Below are 26,116 nucleotides of genomic sequence, written 5' to 3'. Positions count from 1 at the left end.
AGCAGCTTTGTTGATCTGTCTCCTCCAACCAGATTGTTAATGCAGTCCATCACCAAAATGAACAGCAGGAGGCTCAGAGACTAACCACGATACACACCCACTTCCGCTGGGAACCCCTTTGTTTGTCTGAACACAGTTCATACTTGTGTTATTGGGTCCTTGTACATACCTTGCACTAATTCTATCAATGTTTCTGGGACTTCGAACAACTGCAGTACTGCACAAATCAGCTTTCTTGGGACACTGTCATATGCTTTCTTCAAGACTAGGAATGGTCAGTTGCACTCTGTTCTCATCTCTATCTTCTTCTCAACTATCTGTCTCACTTCAAAAATTGGTTCAGTTGTGCTGTATCCTGATCTAAATCCAAACTGCTTATCTCTCATCTGAGTATTAAGTTTATTAATCTCTCTTTCCAGAAGTTTCATGAATTGTGACAGAAGTATGATACCACTATAATAACTACAGTTGTGCATAACTCCTTTGTTGTTGTACACTTGACTAGAATGCCAGTCATCTGGAAAACGTCATTCTCTCCATACTGCCGAGTACCTTCTGGAGCCATTTCTCACCTAAACTCACCCAATATCTTGATCATATCTGTTATGACCTTATCTGAGCCTGCTGCTTTTCCTAACTTCATTTTTCTTAGTGCTGTCCTCACTTCTTCTAGGATGGGCTCTTTCTTTCTTTGTAGGCTGTTGTCTGTGATGGTATACCTTCTGTGTGGTTTTCTTCATTTCAGAAGCTGCTGGAAGTACTCCTTCCATCTGCCTTTGATGTCCACTGGACTGGTGAACAGCTTGCTGCTGTCATCCCTTATAAAAAGGGTGTCTGATGACTTATCTTCTTTATCTTTCTATATTTTCTTAGCAACCTGAAAGTTTCTTGTGCCATCTGCTGAATCCCTTTCCAGAAGCTGGTGGAGTGCCTCCGATGCCTTCTTTTGCTATTGCAACTGCTCTCTTAGCCTCTTTGTTAAAAAAAAACAGTATTCCGGCTTAGCCTGGTCCACCCTTTCTCTCTCTCTCACTTTTTCTTGCACTCTTTTTTTTTTCTTTTGATGACTTACAGGACTTCTGCATTCCACCACCAGCTTTTCTTATGTAGCTTTTCTTATGTGCTTCACTTCCACATCTGGCTCTGAGCATTTCCTTGAACTCCTGTGCTTTCTCTCCAGTTAACATCCAGGTCTTCAGCCTAGTCCCTGCTGACCTTAGAGCCTTGACCAGTGCTTGCAGCAGATTGTGTTAACCAGTGGTTTACATTGTGGCCTGACTGTTTTACTGGAGATGACTTTGCAATCACTGGTTCTACTCCAAGGCCCTTTCCTTATAAGAAGGAAGTCTAAACAGAGTTGCATGTTGGTCACTCTTGTAGATGATCTTATGAATGTCTCTAGGTGAACCATGTATTGGCTTGATTGGCCACTATCACACCATCTGCCAGACAGAAATCTTGACTGGCCTCACCTTTATTCCTGCTGCCCCACCCATCTGGACCCAGGCAATCCTCGTATCCTGCTCTGTCAGTCCCAATATGTGCATTCAGGTCCCCCATTATCAACACAAACTCATGTTGTCCAACTTTATCTACTAGATCCTGCAAACGCTGTCTAAATGCACTCTTTTCCTTGCTATCACGACCCTGCTGTAGGGCATAGGTTGACATGATGAATAGTGCCACATCCTTACACAGACTTAAAGATTGCCATTAACCTGACACTCATTCTTCTGAAGCCTTTTAATCACCACAATCCCATACCATTTCTAGTCTGTCCTCTCTTTAAGCAGTAGGCTCTGGATCCCAAGCTAAGTGACTTTGCTACATTGCCCTTATTCTGTCTCCTGGATAAAGTAAATAGGCCTCCTCCTTACCATCATGTCATCCACTTCCAAGTTGTGTCTTGACTGTGAACCTATTATTGAGTGTAACAATTCTTAGTTGATGCCTGGCAGGTTGACTGAGTTTAGGTCCAGTTTTTGTTCAGAGCTATTCTAGGTAACTGGACACCATTTGACCACTAGCTTATTGACCCAGGGCTATTGGGTTTTAAGGTGGGTGCATACTAGCCAAAAAGGGCACATTGTGAAGATATTCCACTTTACAAAATCTGTCCAGTTTGCTAGATGCTGGTGGCTAAGAATATTGTTTGGAAAATGTATTTTAAAAGGGATATTCAAACACCAGAAAACCAGACAGAACTGCAGTCAGTTTGGGATCTTCCAGTAAAAGGAACTCACCATTTGTTTTGTGCGACTCTGACAGCTTTTCATTTCCCAACTCTTTACTTCCCCAACTAGAAGCATTCCCTCATTAAATATGGGGGTTTCCCTGACAGAGGCATCTTCAGGTGGACAGCATAGGAAGACACTCCTCCTCATTCATATCATATGCCATGGGAATGCAAGGGTAAAAGGAGTACATAAAGTCTCCCCTCTCTTCTTCTCTGATAGCAGAGCTGAGCATCTGCTCTGTTGAGGGGTACTTTCTCCTTTTCTTGGAAGATAAAGTACCCAAGGTGGAGGGCTCAGTCAAAGGGGGTAATGAGGCATTAGACCTTTGTCATGCTACTACATTTTGTAGTAAAATTCTTGCAATCACGTATGGCCAAGGCATACTTCTGAGCAGCAGACTTTCCTTGGGCACACATTTGCCCTGAAAGAAATGACTCAGGACTTCACATTCCTTTTCAGAATTCTTTGGTGTCATTACAGTTAAGTTATTGAAAGTATTTGTCCTCCAACCACTTTAGTCTTTATTTCATGCAGACAAGAATGATGCACCCTTGCACCCTTATCTAAACACCACAGCTTTCAAATATCATAACTCCATCCTAGCCAAAGCCAACTCCTGGCCCTTTCTATGCTCCACAGTCCGCCCTTCTGTGTTATACCCCATCTCCTTTTTCAAACATTTTATTTGTGGTATGAAGTTGTTTGTACAGTGGTTACCCAATTCTGTTCAAATACTTAGCATCAGCAAATGGTCTATCTAATGTATGTAAAGTTGCAATATCTTCCACTGCCGTGCTCCTAGTGGTCCCTTCTATAGCAACCAACTTATCAATCAGAACAGGAGGGAGGAGGGAGATTTGGATTTTAATCAAATATCAGTTGATATGGACTGTGGCCACAGACAATCTGCATACTATATTATGTTCATTATTTCAAAACCAACGTTCTCTGCCATATCTCTAACTACATCATTAATGAATTCTTCATTACTATCATTAAACTTCTGAGGTGGAATAAGCTTGCTTATTCAGCAATGAATAATTTTCTTTAGAATTTCTGATGCTCTCTTTGTACATTCTTCCTATGCCACAGCATTTAAACTGCCTGATGATATAAAGGTACCAAGTAGGTTCAAGTTTGAGGCATGCAAATAGTGGACTTTGGTTCAGGTCTGCTTTACTTCATGCAAAATTCAAACTGTCAGTGTTTCAATACTAAAATACATTTAGGGTCTTTGTTTTCTGAACTACAAGGCAGTTTCTGCAGTTTGTCCTCAGAACCGTGTCCCAAATGAAAAATGTTTTTCAGCTTTCTGCCTCTCTTCCATGGTAATGTTCCTAAAAAGCTGTGAGGACCTCATTCTCACATGAGTCTCCTCAAGGTCCTTATTAAAAATGTCCTAAGGTATTCAGATGCTGGTTGTTTAAAAACTTGCAAGATAGCTGCAATGGCTGCATTGCCTAAAGAGAGTAAAGTCCCTTCAGCTCCAGGTTCATATAGACACACTTCAATTTTAATCCTCAACTATAAATTGTGTGTGAACTAGCCAGGACACTAGTATTACAATTGTTAGACATGGATCAGTATGACTTTGTGGAGGAAAGCAAATGTATGACAACACTGACAGAACAATGATGATCCAGAGGGAAGTACAGTGCAGAGTCCACTGGGATTTTAGGAGTAGGGCAATGGTATTACTTGAATTTCCTGATAGGGAAATAAATGAAGGATTGGAGGCAATAATTAAGGTGGGAAGGCTCCCCCTCTTAACAATTTGCATATGAATAGCGGTATCAGGCAAGAATGCCCTCTTTCCACTTTTACATTTGCTTTACATTAACAGCCATTAGAAATTCATAAATGCAATGATATAACTGGTATGACAATCAAGAAAAGTTAGCTTTATTTATAGATGATGATATTTTGTACTTGATAAATCCAGAAAAGGCCATTTTGGTGTTGTGGAATAATTGTCTTTTAGAAAAATAACATATATTAAAATGAAACAAGGGCTATACTAGTAAACTATGTACCCACACATGAACTGGTTCAGCAATCAACATATTTATGTGGAAATGATAAGGTGACAAAGTTTTGAAGTGATTTATTGTGGTCTAATTTTTTATATCACAAAAACCTGGCATTTTAACAGCGGTGTGTAAACTTTTTATATCCACTGTAGGTTATAAATCAAAATGGCAAGGAATGATTATAAAAAAGGGGAGTGGGATGCAGGTCCTCATGGAGATCAACAGCCACACAGAATTTTATATTCACTGTAGGAAGAGTTAGAAAAAATAGGCAAGAGTGGCTGGAATTTACAGGTGGAAATCAGCAAAGAAACGAAGATACTGGCAACAGAGTGGGATATGGCTAAGAAGTATGGACTGCAGGTTGCAAACTACCTACCAGGGAATGGTAAAGTACAAAGAAAGAGAAAGGGACAGGAGAATGTTAAGTGAAGTACCAGTTCTGGTAGAGTTTTTGTTTGAGTCTAGAACTGATGCCACTGTTAAAGAGATAAATATTACAGTAAATAAAATATTGCATAATAACCAAGAGAAACACAGGTGGTTAGAAAAGTTTGGTGAAAGAGAAAAAAACAAGGCAATTAAAGGAACAATGGGAGAAAACCTGTATGGCTCCCAAGTATGTAGTTTTATACTATAAGTAGACCACAAAGAATTTTTCCACAAGTAGATAGCAAATGCTGCTGGTGCAATGTGAAAGAGGAGTAATTGGGAGCATTGTTTGGAAATATAACATGCTGGCACATTTTAAAAATTCCCTCTACAGTACTTTGTCAGGCACGTCGAGGGAGCAAACCGTTGTAATATCTTTTGACCTGTGATACAGGAAGTGAATTCCCTAGATACAGTGAGGCCTTACTGATTTTATTAAAAAGCAATTAACAGAAAATGGAAATCAAAATCTAAACTAACTGCAATTGAAGTACTGAATAGTGTACAGTAGATAAAAGAACGAGAAGTGTGTCTTTCAGAAATGGGAAAGAACAAATTACATAGAAATAAATGGAATTTTTGGGAACAAAATGTTAAGGAGGAGTGAGGCTAAAAGGAAAGCAGGTACTAGAAAATGTATGCAATGCAGTGAAGGAAAGCCATTTTTTTGTTAAAATTTCATATTTTGTCAAGAAAACATCTGGGTACACTACATGAATAAAAAAATGGAAATTACTATGGATCGTTTTCTTTTCTACTAATGTACCCATACTCATGTCACTCTTTACAGACTGATGACTCAACAGCTGCTAAAAAGAGAAAGCTTGTTTTTTAAACATCATTTTCAATGTCTAGGATTGCTCCTGTCCCTTTTTGAAATGCTTTTCTGTGTAAAAGCATCTCAACTGAAACTTTATCGCACTTAAAAAGAGAGACTGAAAAAAAAGTTGACATCTTTATTAAATTATCATTTAAGACAGAAACATATACATCAATCTTCTGCTTCTTCTTCTTCTTCTTCTTTCGGCTTTTCCCGGTTAGGGGTCGCCACAGCAGATCACCTGTCCGCTCATGATTGGCAGTGAATTGTTTACAGTGTCGAGTTGCCAGCCCGGCACCCAACCTTCCACAGAAGGCACGCACTCACACTTAGGGCCAATTTAGAGTATCCAATCCACCTACAGCATGTCTTTGGGATGTGGGAGGAAACCGGAGCACCCGGAGGAAACCCACGCGACCACAGAGAGGACATGCAGACTCCACACAGAAAGCACCCCCAGCCGGGGATCTAACTGGAGAACCTCTTGCTGTGAGGCAGCAACGCTAACCGCTGCACCACCGTGGCCGCCCAGAAACATATACATCAATAGAAAAGAAAATAAACCATATTAACATTTTTCCATTTACACACATCATATGTTCTCTTTCTTTATCTCTGTATTTATATCCAGCAATATATAACTCTCCATTTCTGCCTTTCCTTAAACCCCACTCTTTCTCCTGAACATTATTCGGTATATATTATTCCCAGAAAGTCCATTTATTTCTATGTACTTTGCTCATTCCCTTTTATAAAAAAAAACACTCGACCTGTTCTTTTAGAACAGTCAGTACTTCAAATATAGTGGTTTAGTTTTTGATTTCTGTTTTCTAGTAATTGTTTTTTTTGGCAGCCAACAGAGTTAAACTTATGGCCTTACCATGCAGAGGTAATTCAGATCCTGAGTCTCAGTTCAAAAGAATAATTTCTTTAGTTATAGCCATTTGTTTGCCCAGTATTCCTGACAAAGTACTCTGTGGGGACTTGTTTTTTTTTTTTAATCTGCCAATTCATTACATTCCCAAAAAACATGTTCACAGTTACCTCTTCCTTCCCTGCAACACCCTCTAACATTTGCCATCTACCTTATGAAAAATTCTTTGAGATCTGCTTATTGTATAAATACCAATGCAAGCACTTTCACGCAAAAAACTGAAAAGTCTGGACTTTATTGCATACTTGGGGGCAATACATATGTCCACCCATTATTTCCTTGTAACCTGCTTTTGCAGTCTCTTTTCTCAATCTTTTCTAACCTCCACTAATGGATTTTTATAGCTATCAAGTAATATTTTATATACCTACTAATTATCCCCCTTTTAGCAGCATCTTCGGTTCTAGATTTGACTAGAAATTCTACCAGAGCAGTTATTAAATCCCCTATTCCTTTCTTTTTGCCAATACTCTGATATTAATACCTACTAGGGAAGACCGTCTCTAGCCTGCAGTCCAAACAACTTCTTGTACTCACCTCACTCTATTATTATTTTTCCCAAGTCTAGTTATTTTTTTTCCACAGTACCTTGGATCCACTGCCAGTTTTCTCTAGTAAATTCCAGCCCCTCTTCCATACATTCTGTACCCCTGCCTGCAATCACCCCCATCTCGTTTCTCCATTCCTGTGTTGGCTTAGTTCTTAAAATTATTACATTCATACAGCTGCAGAAATTTTCTGTATGGTGACTATTACTCTCCTTAAGAACCTGCATCCAAAATCCCACTCTATTACTTGACCCCAGCTTCATCATTATCGCTTTCCACATTGAATTATAATCTTCTTCTTGTGTTATGTATAGGAGCCTTAGCTTTGTAACTCTAAAATACCCTTAAAATCAGGTAATCCTAAATCACTTTGTTCTACTGGGAGGATCAATTTATCCCATTTAATTCTTGCCTCCTCCCTCCAAGATTAATAAAGAATTGAAGGGATTTTTGTCCACAAGTTCTCCACTGGTTGATAAAAATATGCCTGACCTCTACACAAAACAAAAAGGACTAAACATTTTCACTACTTCTATCTTGCTATCCATAGCCATGAAGATTTTCCAGTTTTTTCAGTTTTTGTATTATCCTTTGTTTAGTATCTTCCCACATATCCTTAGCTGGCACAACAAAAGTAATTTTAGATTTCCAAGATGGCTGCACATTGAGTAACAGCTTATTTCTAGCTTTTCCAGTGTGAACACAGAAACTCAGCAGAGAAAGCCAGTGGACGTTTGTGTTTCTGGGCAAATTTCAGTAACTGGCTAGAATGTGCACTGCCTGGATGCCAAGAAAAAAGAAATACAGAGGACCTGAATAAAAAAAAATCAGCTGGAAAAAGTACTGCAGCTATTCAGCAAAAAGCAGTGCAAGCTCCAGACATGACTTCCAGTAACCTAGAGGAAAGTATAAAAGATAACTGCACACAGACCTGGTTAAAATAAACAAAACACTGATGGGGTATATCAACTCAAAACAACAAAATGCTGGAAAAAATGAAGAAGCTTTAAACAAATATTCAGAAGAGGTGAGAAAACTGGAAAAAATCAGATGTCTAAATAAAGAAAAGGCTGCCTGAACACGAGACTGTTCAAGAAGAGATGTTTCAAAAAATAACAGAATTAGAGGACATAACACATTCACCTGTACCAGAGAAGCTGGAAGGAATGGACTGCATTAATTTTATGGAAGCACAAATAAGCAACTGGACTGGTATTCCACAGCATTTGTTGTTAATTGAAAGGGTGCATCATGTGTATACTCCAAACCTGGCTATGAGAAAGCAACCTAGACCTTTAATAGTAAAGATGCAATCCTACAAGCAGATGGAGTTGATTCTAACGAAACTGTGGTAGGAGGAAAAAGTACAAAATAATGGGAGACAGCACATTGTTTTTGGAGAATGATTATTCATTGTACACCATGCAGAAGAAGAGTAAATTTATTCTACTATTCTGGTAATGTACAGAAGCAGGCATGGGATTCAAATTGCTGTACCCAGCTATCTTCAAAATATTCTTCCCTTGAGGGACAAAAATCGATTTTTGATTAAATACATGCCAAGAAGGAAATACAAAACTATAATGTGAAACAGAAGAGGATCGTGCTTCTTGTTTTTCCGGTAATAAAAATCAGATGGAGACTATGCCAGTGAAACTTTTTCCAAAGTTTCAACAGAAAATGTTGGAGAAAAGGAAGGTAGCACCAGAGTTGATTAGAAGAACTGACAGTATGTTGGAAATGAAGCAGGGACAAGACTTGGGAGATGGAGATAAACACGAATAAAACCAGTAACTTGGAAATTGACAAATGTGGGATTACAAGGCAATAATTACATTTGCGAAATATGACAGAACAACAAAATCTGGAAACATTGGACTTTATTGGACTTGTGGGGGACTCTAAAGCATATGCCCTACTTCATGTCATTAATGTTCTGAAGGATACTGGGGGAGAGGAAGAGAAAGGAGAAAGTTAACTGCATGTAAAACATTTTTTTCTTAAGAATACTATTTTATGGTGCATGATTTTCTTTGCAAGCTATAAAGTAAAGTTTTCTCAGTTATTTTTCGGTGTAATGGGAATACTACTGTAAATAGGTCCTCATGCTTTTTTCCTGTTTTCTTTCTCTATGTTCAGTTTTAAGAAATGTAAGCACTGCAATGTATAAAAAAGTCTGGTTAAAAGAGCATAAAAAAATAATGTGCTACTTCTCATTCTTGCATGGGGGAATGATTGCAAGAGAAAGCAAGTAAATGAAAAATAATATTGATTATAAGGCTTTTTCTAGCAAATAAGTGTATTCTTAGTAGCAATTCTGTATCTAGTCCTCTTGTCTCCATGGGGACAATCTGATAAAGAGAAACCGGCTATGAGATAATGTTCTCTGAAAAGTATTCAGGTGTTTCCTCAGTTGGGGGAGCTATAAAGATAAGACAAAACCAGACAGCACTTAGTAGAAGCACAGGCTGCACCATGCTTCTTAGCATGGATAACCTTGCTTTCACATTAACTCAAGTCTGAGTGTGGCTGTCAGTTTGGACATTTGTTCCATCTGAAGATGTACACAGTTTTGTGCATTAGTATTAAGTTAACAGGTTTTAGGGGGTATTTGGGTGTTTGAGGGCTTGCAAGAGAAGTTCCAATAGTGATAGAACAGGATAAAGAAGATAATAATGGTAGATTTGCAGTACTAAGGGTCTACTGCCCACGGAGAATGATTACACAGGCTTCTATTTACATTCCACCTAAAACTGCTCTAATGGAGCTTAAGAAAATTTGGGGAGAATTAATCAGCTTTCAGCAAGGAATATATAAGTGGGGACTGGAATTTGATTTGCAACAGTGAAAATGTGCCTGAGGAGCCCAGAAGGGAAAGAATATCAAAGGAGGGTACACTTTTGTAGAAATTTATGGAAATATTTGGCATGGAACTTGTGAATTCAAGATCAGAGTGAATTTGCATATTATTCCCCAAGATACAAAAACTGGGCTAGGCTAGACAGAATTTACATTTCATAGGAACATGTGCATTTAATCGAAGGTCTTGATATGCACCCAATAACTATTTCAGATTATGAGCCAATAACAACAAAAAGAAAAAAATATGGGGTAATAAAATAAAATTGAATCACTGGTGGTTTCCCACCTATCTGTTGAAAAGAGAGGAATTCAGAGAATGGGCAATGGAAATTATTCAGGGGCTATTAGAGAAGATAGAAATTTTTTGAAGATATAGCTAAGGAGTGGGATAAAATTAAAGTGGAGTTTAAAAATAGAGTGGAAATAAAAGAAAGGATGATACAGTTAAGAAGTAACAAGAATTTAGAAACACTGACAAATGTTGTAGAATAGAGGGATTCGCACAGAAGAGGATGAGAAACTGCAAAATGCTAAACAGAAAATATGGGATTACCTTGATAATATGCATGAGTGTAGAAAGATTGCTGTTAAGCAACTGTTTTTTGATAACTCTAGAGCACAAAAACATTTAGCACAACGACTCAGGCAACAGAAAGTAGACAGGTTCCCCAAGGTTGGAGACAGCCCTATAACAAGGAAGATAAAAAGAGATCCTGTAGAAGTATTTGAAATATTCTGGATATTCTATGAAAGTCTGTCTAAAGCAGACAAATGTGGAAATCAAGAAAAGGTACACATGGAAATGTTTATGAAGAATTAAATATGTCAAGGTTAGAGGGAGGTGAGGCTCAATTACTGACAGTTATGACAGGACAAAATGAGATAAAAATGGTGATGTATAACCAATCTACAGGAAAGTCCCCAGGAATAGATGGTATTCCTGTGGATGTTTTGAAGGTAGGAGAGAAAATACTGATAAAATATTGTTAAACTAAACCTTCCAGAGCTTTAACAGGAGAAGTACCAACATCCTGGAAGAAAGCAGTGGTAACTGTAAAGACGGTAAAGATAATCAGATCCAGCTTCATACAGGCTCATTTTAATATTAAATCATTACTATAATATGTTTTTGTCTATAATGGCTAAAAGAATGGCAAAAATATGCCAAAATTAAGATACGGATCAATGTAGTTTTGGGGGAAGGGAGGCAAACAATTGACATTAGCAAAACACTGATGATCCAGAAGGAAGCAGATTGTACGAAAACACCACTGTTGTTGGTGGGTCTTGATAAAAAAAAAAATATGACCAGAGCAATGGAAGCATTTGCATTTCCTGATAAAATTATAAGGTTGATTAGGAGGACATATGAGGGATCTGAGGCAAAAATTAAAGTGGGTGGGTTCCTCTCTGATAACTTCTGTTTGAACAGAGGAAGCAGGCAGGGATGTCTTCTTTCCCCTTTGTGATTTACATTAGATTTAGAACCATTGGAAAAGAAAATAAGGGACTCAGAAATGATATAATTGGTGTGGTAGCCAAGAAAAGATGGATCTATTTGCAGATGATATTTAAAACCTGATAAACCCAGAAAAGGACTTTACATTACTTTACAGTGCTGTGGAACATTTTCAGACAGTGTCAAATCTTCACAGGATACAAAAGTAATGAAGCTAAAACAAAGGCAATAGCAGTAAACCAGGTACCCACACACAAATTGGTTCGGCAATACCCATATTTACGGGGACATGATAAAATGAAGTACTTAGCAGTAAGGATTAAAAATGATTCTGGTGTGGCAGCTAAGGAAATGTGGGAAGAGACTAAACAAAAGATAATGCAAAAACTGAGGGATGGGATGGATACGGATAACAAACTACATGCAGCTAAAATATTTTTAGTCCCTTTAGTTTTATACACAGGTCAGGCATATTTTTATTAGAGGAGAAGCTGCAGATAGCAATTAATAAAGAGCTGAAGGTTTTTATCTGGCAGAGGAAGATGGCAAGAATCAAGTGGGATAAGCTGATTCTTCATATAGAACAAGGCGGATTGGTATTACCCGATTTGAAGGGGTACTTCAGAGCTACACAGTTAAGGCTCCTATACACAGCGCAAGCAGAAACCTATAATTCAAAGTAGAAATGGATTTGAGAAAAAAAAACTTAGCAATCACAGCCAAGGATAATCATAAGGCCTTTTACAGCTACACATAGCTTAAAAGGTGGACCCAAGCATGTGCTGAACTAGTGACTAGCGGCATCACACACACTGATCCTGCAAAGATAGCAAATCTGCTATCCAGTAGATTTAGCGAAAATTTCACTCCCTTATCCCCTCCAAACGTATCACAAACCTTGCCCCCAACTACCCCACCCTACATATCCAAACAGCAGGTCATTAAAGCCTTGTCTAACCATTTTCACATTACACCTTTAAAATTTACTTTCTTAAATATTTAATTTTTTTATCCATTTATTCTTTTATCAATTGAACTACAGTGAGTGTGACCATCCAACAAATTTTCTAGATGCACAATTTGAAAATATTTATATATACATTTTTGAAGAGGTAGCTCTTTCAATGCTTACTTTTTTCTGAATTGTGTAAGCAAATAATACTCCTGTGTGTCCTTGCTGCCCCTCAGCCCTTCCTTGCAATCCTACAGGCCCATTTATTCATTACAAGGGGAGATCTATCCCCTTTCTTTCTTTACAGGGTGAGAAAAATCCCAGTACCTAATCATTTGAGAGATTATCATAGGGGCATTCACTTGGGAAGCATCAGCGCTTTTCTGCTTACATCCCTAATTCCCCCTCTACCTGATGGTTGACATTAACACCAATATTATCACAGAAAGCCTTCCTATACCCTCCTCCAAAACACTCGTACACACACACACACTCGTACACACACACACACACACACACACACACACACACACACACACACACACACACTGCGGATGGCTACCATCACCAACTTGACAGCAACACCCCAGTTCAGTGACTGTAATCATTTTTACAAGTCTTCCCTGGCACATGGTAATTGGCTAAACAGAAACATCATTTCCTCCTCCCATGACAGGAAAAACGGCATTGCCTACTCCCTCCTACCCTCCCACACCCATCTCTTTAAGCACATGAACTGCTAATCAAACCCAGATCATGCAGGGTGCAGTCAGGCCTTATCCCTGTATGCTACATAGATGGGTCTATAACCATATAATGTTAACACATATTGCCTAGAAAAAAAATCTGCATATCTAGTTGTGATGCCCCACCACTGGCCCAGTATTAATGGAGTCTCAATCCTCACTACTGGCAACAATGGGGGACGTACACTGGAAGGATGACAGATACACACAGTATTATCAGATGCAGCTCTCTGCAGCAAGTGCAATTTCCGTTAAGTGCACACAGAGGCCACAGTCAGTCCAGGGCTGGTTTCTCCCTCTCTCTCCAGATCCCCAATAAAACTCCCCATGGCACAGCTATAGGGGTGAGACCTCAGCTGAGTGGTCAAGCCAAGACCTGCAGCACCCTCTTTGTCCAACCAGTGCTTCGTGTCCCTGCCCAAGTAGCTGACACACACACACACACACACACACACACACACACACACACACACACACACACACACACCTCCGGGAAAGGCTGGCACAGGTTTACTAGCTATGCCCCCTTTTGCCCAGATTATCAGGTAGTTATCACTGCCAACTCCTTATCAGCTACTTTAAGGCCCTTAACATTACTGTGTAATGTAAGTATCAATGAAATGGTAGTTTGACCAAGAGCAAGACTATTAGGAGTGGCCCACAATGTCACCAAATAAATATGCAAGTACTCTCAGAACTTAATATCTCTACAAAGATCTGCAACAAGGAAAGGTTCAAATATATTTAATAATAAGTAATAAAAAAGGACAATACTAAATATACATTTACAGTGACATCAGAGTTCAAAATCACAGGAAATATTTAAAAACAAAACAAGATTGCAGGACAGTCCCAAATAAAGAAAGAAAAATATCTAAGCTAAGCTTTGCTATATTCCTGACTATATCTAAGAGAATTACTATACCCTAGTTAATTTACTTAAGAGCAAGGCAGATATGGTTAGTGGATCTTGATGTCAGGTCCAGGACAGAATACAGAAAACTCTCTCTCTCATACACTTAAATTAATATCTCAAATATTACTGCTGGGATAACTTGTAGAATGACATAATTTCTTGTCATCTGATTCTATCCCAAGTAAAGCCCCACTGCTGAAAGCTAGCAGTATTTAGCATTCACCTGTAAAAATACATAGACCTCAGATCTTTTGTTAGATGGTAGAAGTCATAAAACAAATTACATTCCTCCACCTTTAAAGATAATACAGAAAGCTCCCTAGTTAGACACTGTCTCCTTGCTGCCATAAAGTAATTTAATTTCAGCTATTTTTCTGAAGTTAACCTCCTGCATTCCAGTTTCCACTGTTAAAATATACATTTAAACAGTTAGAATAGTGCAGGTACATTTCTGCTCTTTTCCAGTAGGGTACACCGTGGTTATATTTCAAGCACAAGCGCTCTACAAAATACATTTTCAGCATACACTTCTGCACCAGCAGTTTGATATACACATCACTACAGCTGTAATACAGTTGTAAAGCAGGCATCTTATATAAACAATATTGACATTCAAAAATGACGCATAATTATTTACAAATTTCCAGACAGCTGTGCTGGCAGTATCTCCCTTTGTCACACTTCTATATAAATCATGTTGATATTCACAAGTGACAATTATTTACAGCTCCTTTCGTCACACTAGTAACCACAGCAAGTAAGCAAATAATTTAAGTAAATAAACAAACAAACAAAAGCACTGGAGGATGAAAGTTCCCAACTTATCAGGATACTTTGAATAATGAAGAGAAAAACGTAAACTCAGATTAGGACTGGTTAAATACAAAAAGGTAAAAACAGAAGTAAATCCAACCAGTCAGCCATGGCAGTTGCTGTATAAAATCATGAATTTTACTCAAGATTTTATTCAAAGAAGGAATATAAAACACAGATTCTTGTTTGTCCCCACCCATCTTCCCTGTTCCTGTTTTGGTGGCTCCAGAATTGCTCTGCCCTCCTGCAAGTCTGTATTTGAACACTCCTCCTGAGTCCATCTCATTTGCTCACTTAACCGAATACAGTGAGATCATATTCCGAGTCTAGTGTTCACTCTACATAATACAGAGAGAAGATTTGAGATGGCCAACCCACTTAGGTTCTTCCTTCCTCTCTCCTTGCACTTTACTAACAAAAAAAAACGCATCTGCTTTTACTGTATTTGTGTTTCCTCCTACTTTATTTTGCTTTTGCCTCTTCTTAAAAGTACTCATTTTTATTTATTCTGCTGCACTTATTCCCGCTTGGTAGTAGCCTGATTAAATTGTAACTGTTATTCTAAGTCTTTTGGTTTAAGCACTTGAGCTTCATACCAGTTGTTTTACATTAAGAAGGTTTGCGGTCTGCACTGTTGTGGCAGGACGGGTAGCTTACATCCTTCTAAGCTGGGAATTGCTGATTGAAAGCTCAGTGTCTGCTATTCTAAAAGTGTATTAGTTCTGGTTTAAGCACTTGGGCTTCAGGCCAGTTATTCTACATTAAGAAGGTTTGTGGTCTGCACTCTTGTGGGAGGAGAGGCTGGATTCTGCCCTTCTGAGCTGGGAATTTCTGGTCACAGGCTTATTCGAAATATTTCTTTCTTAAATTGGTGCACCTTGTTGCTGTAGCCTAGGACCAGATTCAGGCCTGCTGAATCTTATTTTGTTTGTATAACTTGAGCACTGATCCAGGCCATCTTTTTTGGAGAAGGTTCCCCTGCACTCTAGTAGCAGGAGCATGCAGTTAGAACTTGTCTGATTGAAGACTGCTGGAACGGGGCTCAGTTTTGAGGTTTTTTTCTGGTTAATTGGGTAACTTGTTTAAATCAGATTGTTCCTTTTTTATTGATATATATATATATATATATGTATATATAAATAAAATTGCACTTTATTCATCTGCTTTTACTGTATTTGTGTTTCTTCCTACTTTATTACTAGGGGCATTGACTACAACTCTGAAGAGATATACAACAATAAGCATCTTTTTATGTGCATTTAAAGTGTTTTTTTTATTGTATCTGCTTTATTTTCTGAAAAAAAAATATATATATATGTATACATACACACACACACATAATATATATGTACATACATACATACATACATACTTGTTTCCTGCCTTTCTAAGCTAGTATAGTCCAGTTTTCAGGTTAGTGCTGAATTCAGGGCTGTGTTACAAATCTCTGTGTTTGCCCATTCCTTACTTGGATAGAAGGAAGTTTCTCTGTTCACCTGTGAGAGAGGGGAGCTTTGAGCGGCCTATCTGTCCCTGTAGGAGTGGTTTCAGCCCGGAAAGCAGTAGTTTATTGGCCATTTTGGGCTAATTTCTCTCTCTTTCATTTCCCTGCTAAAAAAAACACATTTGCCCGGTTTTGCACGCCAGGCAGCGCCAGTTAGCTAGGGTATAACCATTCCCAGCTCCACAAAGTCTCCTCTTCAAATTTTCCCTTGGATCTAGACAAACTTTCAACTTAAGCACTCAAGCCATTCATTTCTCAGCCTGGCATGTGCTCAAAACTCATAGCAAGCACTTATAAACCCTGGCACTACAGAAGGACAAGGCTCTCTATCCGACCTTTCCAGCCATTCAGTAAAACAGTTTACTGTACCTATCCAGGCATGTCCAAAGGGCAGTTTCAGGTGTACTCTCCAGTCCAACTGGTGAATCTGGGCATTTTGAGACAATGTTACTACTGCCTCATGTACACAGACAACCCTCTCCTCCTACCACCAAACACGAATACATACGAGAGATGCAATTATACAGCCAAACTGGAGGCTAAGCTCTCTCAACCTAAGACAGTCAAAAGGAGAAGGGAAATACTGGCATCATACCACCATTCTCACATAGACCCATTAAACCAGCACCGGCAAAAAACACAAGTAAATACATGAAAACATACTCTGGGGCTCTAAATAAAAATCTGCAAATGCAACAGAGCCCTCCAAAGCAGACATCCAAGCAACCTCCACCCCCCAACACAAACCATGAAACACATACTTCACAAAACCAGTGTGCCACGCAATCACAGACCTCAAGCAAAATAACATACCCAACACACTAGTAATAGGTGACTCTATAGTCAGGCACACTGATGTCCCACTCACTAGGCTGAATAAGGAGAAGGTTACTGTTAGTTGCCTGTTGGATGCCAGGATCCGCCACATAACACAAGCACTCAGGTCACTCCAGAACAAGTACAAATACGACTCTGTCATTGTCCATGTTGGTGTGAATGACCTGAGCCGTACCTCCCTGGACTACATGAAAAGAGACATGGAAGAGCTCTTTGATCACGTAGCCCAAGCCAGTATGACCCTGACCCTGAGTAGCATCCTGCCCTCACCAAAAATCATGCCAAGGTATAAGGAAAAAATTATCAATTTCAACAATTGGCTAAATTTCTGGTGTCATTCAAAGGGGATCCAGTGTCTGTCTGCCTGGCATGACATGCTCAACAAGCCACGCTGCTTCGCTAAAGACAGCTTGCACCTGTCACCCTTAGGCTTTCAAATACTGGCCAAGGCTCTTGCCACCCCCATAGTGCCTTTTTTAGGCAAGGCTCAAAAAGACAAACCCACCGCCATAAATAGCACAAGTAACAAAAATCTGAGGGTAATACTACTCAATGCCAGAAGTCTAAACCTCAACCTGCACGCACTCGAGACACTCCTCAGTATGGAGAAAATCTATACATGTGCAGTAACAGAAACCTGGTTTAAGGCTCCAGAGAGCACCCCAGCACTACCAGGCTACAACTCATACCATACATTTCGGCCACATAACCCGGACCGAAATACAAAGGGCGGGGGAGTATCCATATTCATCAAGGATACCCACACTTCCAGGTTAGTGGCACAGCACGATGCTTCAGAGATTATCCACGTGCAACTAACAACAGGCAAAACTGCTATTTAAATTGTAGCTTGCTACAGATCACCCACCATGTCCCAGGACCCCCATTCCGCATTTCTGGAAACACTGGGTAACATAAAGGACCTACCAAACACCCTAACATTGGGTGATTTCAACTACCCAAACATTAACTGGGAGAACTACTCAAGTACTAACTCCCTTGCCCAACACTTCCTAAAATTTATAAAATCTCAAACGCCCTGGAACAACTGGTCAACACTCCCACCAGAGGTGACAACATATTGGACCTGGTCATCACCAACATGGGCGACCGGTGCTCCACACCGGAGTTCACCCCTCGCTGGTTAGATCTCACCATAAACAAATCACTTTGGATATCCACATTCCACCCCCACCCCCAGACAAGGAAACCACTGTGAAAAACTTTTCAAAAGCAAACTTCACGTTACTTAAGATGGAGGTGGAAAGTTTCAAAACCCCCATGCTAAAGGATAATGCTGTCCAAGCTGCAAAATCTTTTACTAATGCATTCTACGAGGACCTACAAGAATGCATGGATCATGCTACCCAAGCAAAACCAAGACTCACTCCTCCAAGAAAAGGAAACCAGTCTGGTGGACCCCTGCCATAAACAAGCTATACAATAGAAGGAGGAAACTAGTACAGAAAAGAGTAAAATCCCAAGAAGGGAAGACATCCATGATCAGTATCAGCAAGAAACTTAGATCCCTCATAAAATCACCCAAGGTGAGCTTTGAAAGAAAAATTGCCAAGGACTCCAAAGATAACACGGCATTCTTTAGCTATGTCAAGAATCTAAGTGGCAATGCTCAGATATGCTCAGAGTTAGTGCAGAATGGCACAAAATACACTGAACCAACCGATATTATCAACATCCTGGCAGACAGGTTCAGTGCAAACTTCACCCCCCTCTCAATCCCAAAAGGGCCCATAATCATAACAGAATAATGTAGAGCCCCTGAAATCACAGACACTCGGGTTAAAATAGCCTTCTCCAAAGTCAAAAACACAGCAACAATGGGACCGGACGGTGTCCCAGGCTGCATCCTACACGAGCTCAAAGACGAACTAACTCCTCACCTAAACACACTGTTCAAAACTCAGCCTCTCCACAGGCTACGTACCCACAGAGTGGTGCACAGCAACGGTTATTCCACTCCACAAAGGTGGAGTCACAACAGACTCCGGGAACTATCGCCCTATAAGCCTGACTAGCATGGTCTGCAAGGCTATAGAGCACATCATCATGGAACTCATTAACAGAGACATTGGGAACCTCCAAACACTGGACCGTACTCAGTTCGGCTTTGTTAAGGGCAGATCATGCCTCCTAAACCTGGTGGACTTCTTTGAGACAATTACCAAGGCTACAGATGAAGGAAAGGTGGGACACAAGGCCTACCTAGACCTCACAAAGACCTTCAACACCATTCCTCATTCTGGTATTATAGACAAGCTCACCAGCCTGAACATAAACCCCTATGTCACAAGATGGGTTGCCAATTGGCTCACGGACAGAACCCATATGGTGAGATTTGCGGGAGTTAGGTCCGACTCTAAACCGGTTACAAGTGGCGTTCCCCAGGGCTCAGTCCTAGAATCCCTCCTGTTCGGCATATACTTCTCAGAGCTACAGACAAGCACAGGAGGACTATGGCTGACCAAGTTCGCACACGACTGCAAACTAGGGGCTATAATTGACTCACTGGCTGACACAGACATCCTCCAAAAGGGTCTCACTGAGACAGATACCTGGTGTCAAAATCATGGCCTCAAGCTAAATGCCAAAAAGTGCATAGTTATTCCCTTTGGAAATAAAGTACTTACAAACTACCACATAGGTGGTAGTCCCCTAAATACGGAAAATGTAATAAGGGATCTGGGGACCCAAGTAGATAGTAATCCCTCCTTTGATAATCACACTGCCAAAGTGGTTACAAAATCCTTCTATGTGGCCCACCTAATCACAAAAGGGTTTGCATCCAGATCAAAAGAGGTCATTGTGCCCCTCTACTCATCACTCATCAGACCCATCATTTGGGATGTACCTTACAAAACGCCTGCAACAGCTGGAAAGACCACAGAAGTACCTCACCAAGAGGATCACTGGCCTCAAACAGATGCCCTATGCAGCTCGACTGAAGAAACTCCAGCTGTACTCGGTTGCATACCGCCTGCTCAGAGGTGATCTCTGCCAGACATACAAGGCCATGTCCAACCCAGAATTGATGGACATGCTCCACCTAAAGAAAACCTTATTCCCTCGAGCAACACACTCTAGGGATCTAAACCTCACCACAACAATAAATAGGACGTGCTGGAGGGATAGATTCCTGTCCCAGAGACTTCCCATGCTTTGGAACAAGATTCCAATCTACATTAGGCAGAGCTCCTCGCTAGCACTCTTCAAGAGAAACCTTGACAAGTGGATGGGAAACAGAAAATTTACCCTGGGGATCACTTCAGTGGCTCTGCTGGACAGAGGCACAGGGAACTAATCTAAGGGGGCAGCAAAAGCCAACACTTTCTGGCTAGGCTTATAAATGCCTTCAGGCAGATAGCCTAGTACCTACCTATGAACCTAAGACAAGCGCTTTTAAAACAGGCACTTCATCAGACCATGATTTTATACAGCAACTGTTTCGGCTGACTGGCTGGATTTACTTCTACTTTGAAAAATGGGCTAAAATTCAGTCCAACAGTAGTGAATTATGAAACAATGTTATACCTTTTAATCATTTTTGCAGGGGGCTGCCCCCCCCCACCAGTTTGGAGGTGTTGTGCCCCTCACGCATCTGCTACTTCGACATATTCCCTAGAGTAAGGGGAATATTTCAAACTGCTGAAGTCTCAGACTTAATTTACAGTTACAGTTCTGTTCTGAGGACCACTGTGATGACTGTTCGAATTTTTAAACATGCACCTGTGTGATGCTGTTATCCAAATAGCATAATGTCTACTTATGCTGTATTATGTTATACATTATATAGATTAAAAGCACCACAATTAACCTATTAACCAATAATGTTTATAGAGGTATGCAAAGGAGATCTGCAGGACAAGGAGCGAATTGGCATCAACTTATTGGAAAGCATGAAAGAAAATGGCCTTATTAAATACTAACATACATGTCTTAGTGTACCTGTGCTTAAACAGTATTTCTAAATCACATTATGCAATGCCCTCAGTTAAACACACTAAAACCCTTTTGCTTCCATCTTTCTAGTTATTGCTAGTGGGGTTTTTTTAATTAGGTAAACCCACTACTCATAACTGCATCTACATGTAGGGAGGCACTATAAGAACATTGTGTTTTACCAGGAAACACTGTTGTGTTGTTAAGCAATATGCTCAGTCACACAGCAGGCAAATGTAGATGAAAGAAATCATACCAAGGAGTTAAGAATGGAGCACATTTGTAGCTCACAGCCTTAATACTGTAACTAAACTGGAAGACCAGCACAGTGATGTGACATATCTTCTAGATATGTAGTATGGTGCAATGGCTGGTTGTAACTGGGTTTACAAATGCTACCAACAGCTCATTTTTTGGGTTGCGAGACACTGCTACACTACAATTGAAGCACTTAATTAGGGTACATTCTGTTATACTTGAGAGTTATTAGCCCCTGCTTAACCCCCTCAAAACTCATTTTTTGTACTGACATTCATTTGGAGGTTAAAAGGATTAAGGGAGTTTGCTGACAAGCTCCAGTAGAAAATAAAATACTTCTGCCATACACTGTTGCCTAAAATTTGCTAAGGATTACCAATCAATTGATGGTGTGGTGGGGTGGGCAATGCATGATATGTAAGAGGTGTGAACTTTCCTGATGGGAGATTGCCAAATTGTTAAAAAAAATATTCTGAAGAATAGTTTTGCTCTACACATTTAATGTTGTTTGTAGACAGGATAACAGTTAACCTACTTACAGGAAGAAAAGGCTTACAATCCAAACCTAATGAATTTGCAGCAACTCCATAAATCAAACAGGACTAGAGCTACCCATTCCAGGAACCAAAATATGACCTGTGACTTGAATAGGATGTGCTGGAGGGACAGATTTATCTCCCAGCGACTGTCACATCTTCGGAATAGTCTGCCAATTCATGTGAAGCAAAGCACCTCTAATGACACTGTTCAAAAGGAACCTGACCAAGTGGATGAGGTACTGTAAATTCTTACCAGGGATAATGTCCACATCCCTCCTGGACACGGGCAGTCATTACTAAATACAATCTTGGGTACTTACTAGAGTATCTACGGTATTACATTGGAAATGAAATGGCTAGGCTTGAAATGACCTCCAAGTCAATACCCTAGTAACCTCCTATGATCCTAAAACCTCCTCATGTTACTCAGTCTACAAACACCATTCAGTGTGATACAGCATTGCCCAACCCACCACCATTCACCTCCCTCTTCCACTTCAAATATACACATCCCAAAGAAGTCTCTATTCTACTTGAAATATTTCCACTCACACCCTTCCTTGATCTGACAACATAAATCCCAGGTTTACATATAACTGCTAGTCACACAATACTTTAAATTTATATTGCTTCTCTAATTTCTTGTTGGTTGCTGGTTTTGGATGCAACATAATTTATGTGCTAATCAGATTTCAATTTTTTGTCAATGATTACCCCAAGTATCTTTGTTTGTTGTACTTGCACTGGATTTTTTTTTAGTGAGGGGATTTGGAAACCAGCACTAGTAGGCTGGAAGGATTCTGGCCTGAAAAGGATCAGTTTAGTTTTGTTGGCATTTAATAGTAGGTTTGACTCTTATCTATTCTTCTACTATGTGCAGTGTGTCGTGTCTAATTTATTTTTCTGAGCAGATGATTGTAAATTCATCAGTGCACTGTACAACAGAAGCATTTTAGGTAACGTCAGGTATATCATTAACAAAGATATAAAAAAAATAAATCATCCTAATATGGATCCTTGGGAAGTGCCTACTGAAATTGGTGTGTATTGCCAACACACGTTTTGGAGTCAAGTCAGTTAGGTCATTTTTAAACCAGGCCATTGTTTGCTGTCCAAGATCAAGATTTAGATAGGTTCATACTAGGCTATCAAATAATTAATGCAATACAGTATTCAAAGCTTTGGATAAATCAATTAAAAGATAAGGCACCAATTGCACAATGTTTTTGGGTGTTTACAGCATTTAAGAATGTTAACAATGTAGTTTCTGTACTATATCCAGGATGAGAGTCATGTTGGGTGAGTGAAAGAATGACAGAGTTCAGGTTTCCAAAAAGGTGTGCTTGTTTTAAATGCTACTGTATTCTCAATGGTCACTACTTTTGCAGAATGTCACCAATTTTCCTTCAAATGTTTGGAGTGTACTTGGCAAAAACTGGTGACTTTGTGGCAAACTGAAGAGGACTGCAGCTACTGCATAATGACAATTTATTTCAGACTTCACACCCTTCAGGAAGCATGTTAATGCAAAACCTGTTACTTTGGCACCCTTTTAGCTATGAGAGCGCCATTCTTAAAATGTATCCCTGATTATGAGCCTTTGTCCTCTCTTTTTTTATCTTTATCTGTGATTCTTGTGTATATCCGTCTATACGGGTATTCTAGCAGCCCATACCACTCAACCTTAGTGCAAGAAATCTGGACAAAGCCTAAAATAATGGAGGGGCAAAGGCCTCGAAATTGGGACAGATTTTAAAATACTTTTCTTATAAGCTCAAGAAGTGGCTTGAAACAGACTTGTGTGACCATGCACTTTTCTGAAGGATATGAAGTCTGAAATTCAAATGTAGGTCATTATTTAGAGACTTCGGTCAGCACTAATTTTCCAGACAGCCACACATTTTATGAGGAACAGACCAAAAAAATAAATAAATACAAGGCAAAAATCTGGAGAATTGGGAGGTATGTAGTAGCCCCCAAATGGGCTTAATGTAAACTATTTACTAAACTGGCTCTTATTCCATACCCTCAGTCATAGTTCTTAACCGTCCATCTCCAAAATGAGGAACACTACGGAACAAATGGGAGAAATGTCCAGCACTTACTAGCAGCTTCAGCAGGGAAGCTTATAGGATGGTCAACTCTGTTAACGAAATAATATGATTCCATTCTATTCACCGTGGATATCAGTTTAAAAATGCTAACACTGATTCTGTGACAGACCCTTTCAATGTGGAACGCAACGTTTTTAAGACCCCCACATGAGGAACGTTCCCTATAATATGAGGTACACCAACACTTTGTTAATTTCACATTACACAACAGTCATAGCTCAAAAACACAAATACCCCTCAGTACACCTCATTACAAGGTACACTCCTCACAAAGTCTTTAAAAGTCCATGTTTAATTCTGACAGTTTTACACGTTTTAATTAACTAAAACACGTTAAGTAATGCTGAACATTGAGGGCTTTTTAGTTGTTAGCAATCTGTCAAGTGATCTGCATGTAGGGTTGCCACCTTTTCAAATGCCCAAATTGGGACATTTTTGGTACAAATGTCAGATTTTGCAGGGCGAAACATACCCACGGCCAGTACCAAAGGACAGAACTTCACTTTTTTTCTTAAATAAAAGCTTATACTTGAAGCATTTTAGTTGCTTATTCAGTTTCTTATAATATTTGGGTGTTTCAGATACAGAATAACTGTTTTATGCAACTATTATATAAAACATAGCAAATAATTTTGTTCTAAAATCTCAGGACATTTGCCATTTTTACAATTTTTTTGCAGGACACAACTGCCCAAAGAGGGACTGTCCCTCACAAAGTGGGACGGGTGGTAACCCTATCTCCCTATCTGCATGTGTAGGATACAAGTTTGAAAGCTATGCAGCCGAACGTCATCCAAACGTGCAAAAACTGTAACACCGTTTACATATAGCACTACCCAGCACATACGTACGGATCACCCAATCGTTTCCACTTAAATACGAAGGTCACTTACCCGCCTGCTAAAAGCAAATGACGTGCCTGTACTATTAAAACGGTGATATCCTCTAGAAAGCTTTACGAGCAGAGCCATGCTGCTTTTCTCCTAAACAGCCTTATTAGAAATAAACAATATTATAGGCCCCACCTTGGAGTATTACGCCTACTGAAATTTTCCACCGGTGAAAGGATGGATTTAGGTTTCTTGAGCCTGTAGGCGCAGAACAAAACTTTAAAGGCCCGCCCCCTAGTCACACGCCCTTCTGTCCCTGCCGGTCCTTTCAGTTTTAAATCAGTATGTTTTTGTCAGTTTGTATGGCTTATAGGCCCCATAAAGTAGCAACAATGAGATTAGTTGTAAAAGTACTGTGTATGCTGTGAGGTAGTGGCATGAATTTGTTGAAACCTCGTGGGTCAACACGGCAAGACCAAATAAGGGGTGTCTTCACGATCTTTATAGCTTATATCTGAAGTTCGATGCACTCGTTTCCTGGAACTAGAGACGGGCGGAATTTTTAACCTACAACCACAAGGAAGGTGCGAGGAGCTTTGTCCACATCATAAATTTTTCGATAGATGCCCTTTGAATCTTTTGTCCTCGACCAAAATGTCTTTCACGAGTTCATTAAGCGTTTCTATATCCTTTCAGTTGTGGGATTAGGTACCATGTTTAACAATCATGCCAGTTCTGTGGAACAGAAGATAATAAAAGTCCCAACTCTGACCCAAATGACACAGATTTTAGGGCTGGCTTTAGTAATTTGCAGAATGTGTTGTTGGGGGGGGGGGGTCTACCAAGTAGGTCACGGACCATACTTCACAACTGGCCCAACAGGTTTGAAAGAACTAACGCAAGCTATAATACACACATTGTAATGATTTTGTTCCTGTTCCTTCACTCCTCTGGGATGCCCAAACCCATTCCTAACTTTTAACTGAGGGCTGTTATATAAACTTCTACCTCAAGGCAGTGTCATATAGTATTCTGCATGTACTGCTGTTTTCTTTTTTCAATAGTGTTCTGTATGTACTGTTATTTTTATTTGTTATGCTGCGGTGGTGGTGCTGTAGTGTTGTCGCCTCACAGAAAGACGTTGTCCTGTTAGATTCTCAGCCAAAGCGTCTTCTGCGTGCGCCGTGGAGACATGCCGTGAATGGGCGTACCTTCGTTGAAGGCTGTGCGTCAGGCCTGGCAAGTCGGTACGTAAAAATCTACTGGCAACTGCCAATCATTAGCGGACTGGAGTTCCGCTGTGGTGACCCCTAACCGAGAAAAGCCGA

General features: G+C 39.8%; 1 protein-coding gene across 2 annotated transcripts in view; it reads right to left on the bottom strand.

Moving 5' to 3' along the window:
- DECR1 (2,4-dienoyl-CoA reductase 1) overlaps positions 1–25,545 on the bottom strand; it is a 698,559-nt gene extending 673,014 nt beyond the window's left edge. Inside the window, exon 1 of one of the 2 annotated variants that reach the window (XM_044065390.1) lies at positions 24,852–25,545. In XM_044065390.1, the coding sequence (XP_043921325.1) occupies positions 24,852–24,929 (78 nt within the window). In that variant the 5' untranslated portion in view covers positions 24,930–25,545. The remainder of the gene's footprint in view (positions 1–24,851) is intronic. The other variant, XM_044065391.1, reaches the window with a different exon arrangement.
- Positions 25,546–26,116: the final 571 nt, after the last annotated feature.

This window comes from Protopterus annectens, chromosome 3.part0 (genome assembly GCF_019279795.1).
Source record: "Protopterus annectens isolate FY-2018-M chromosome 3.part0, PAN1.0, whole genome shotgun sequence".
Taxonomy (NCBI): Eukaryota; Metazoa; Chordata; order Ceratodontiformes; family Protopteridae; genus Protopterus; species Protopterus annectens.
The sequence above is the reverse complement of the archived record's forward strand: the minus strand, read 5'-3'. Positions and strand labels throughout refer to the sequence as shown.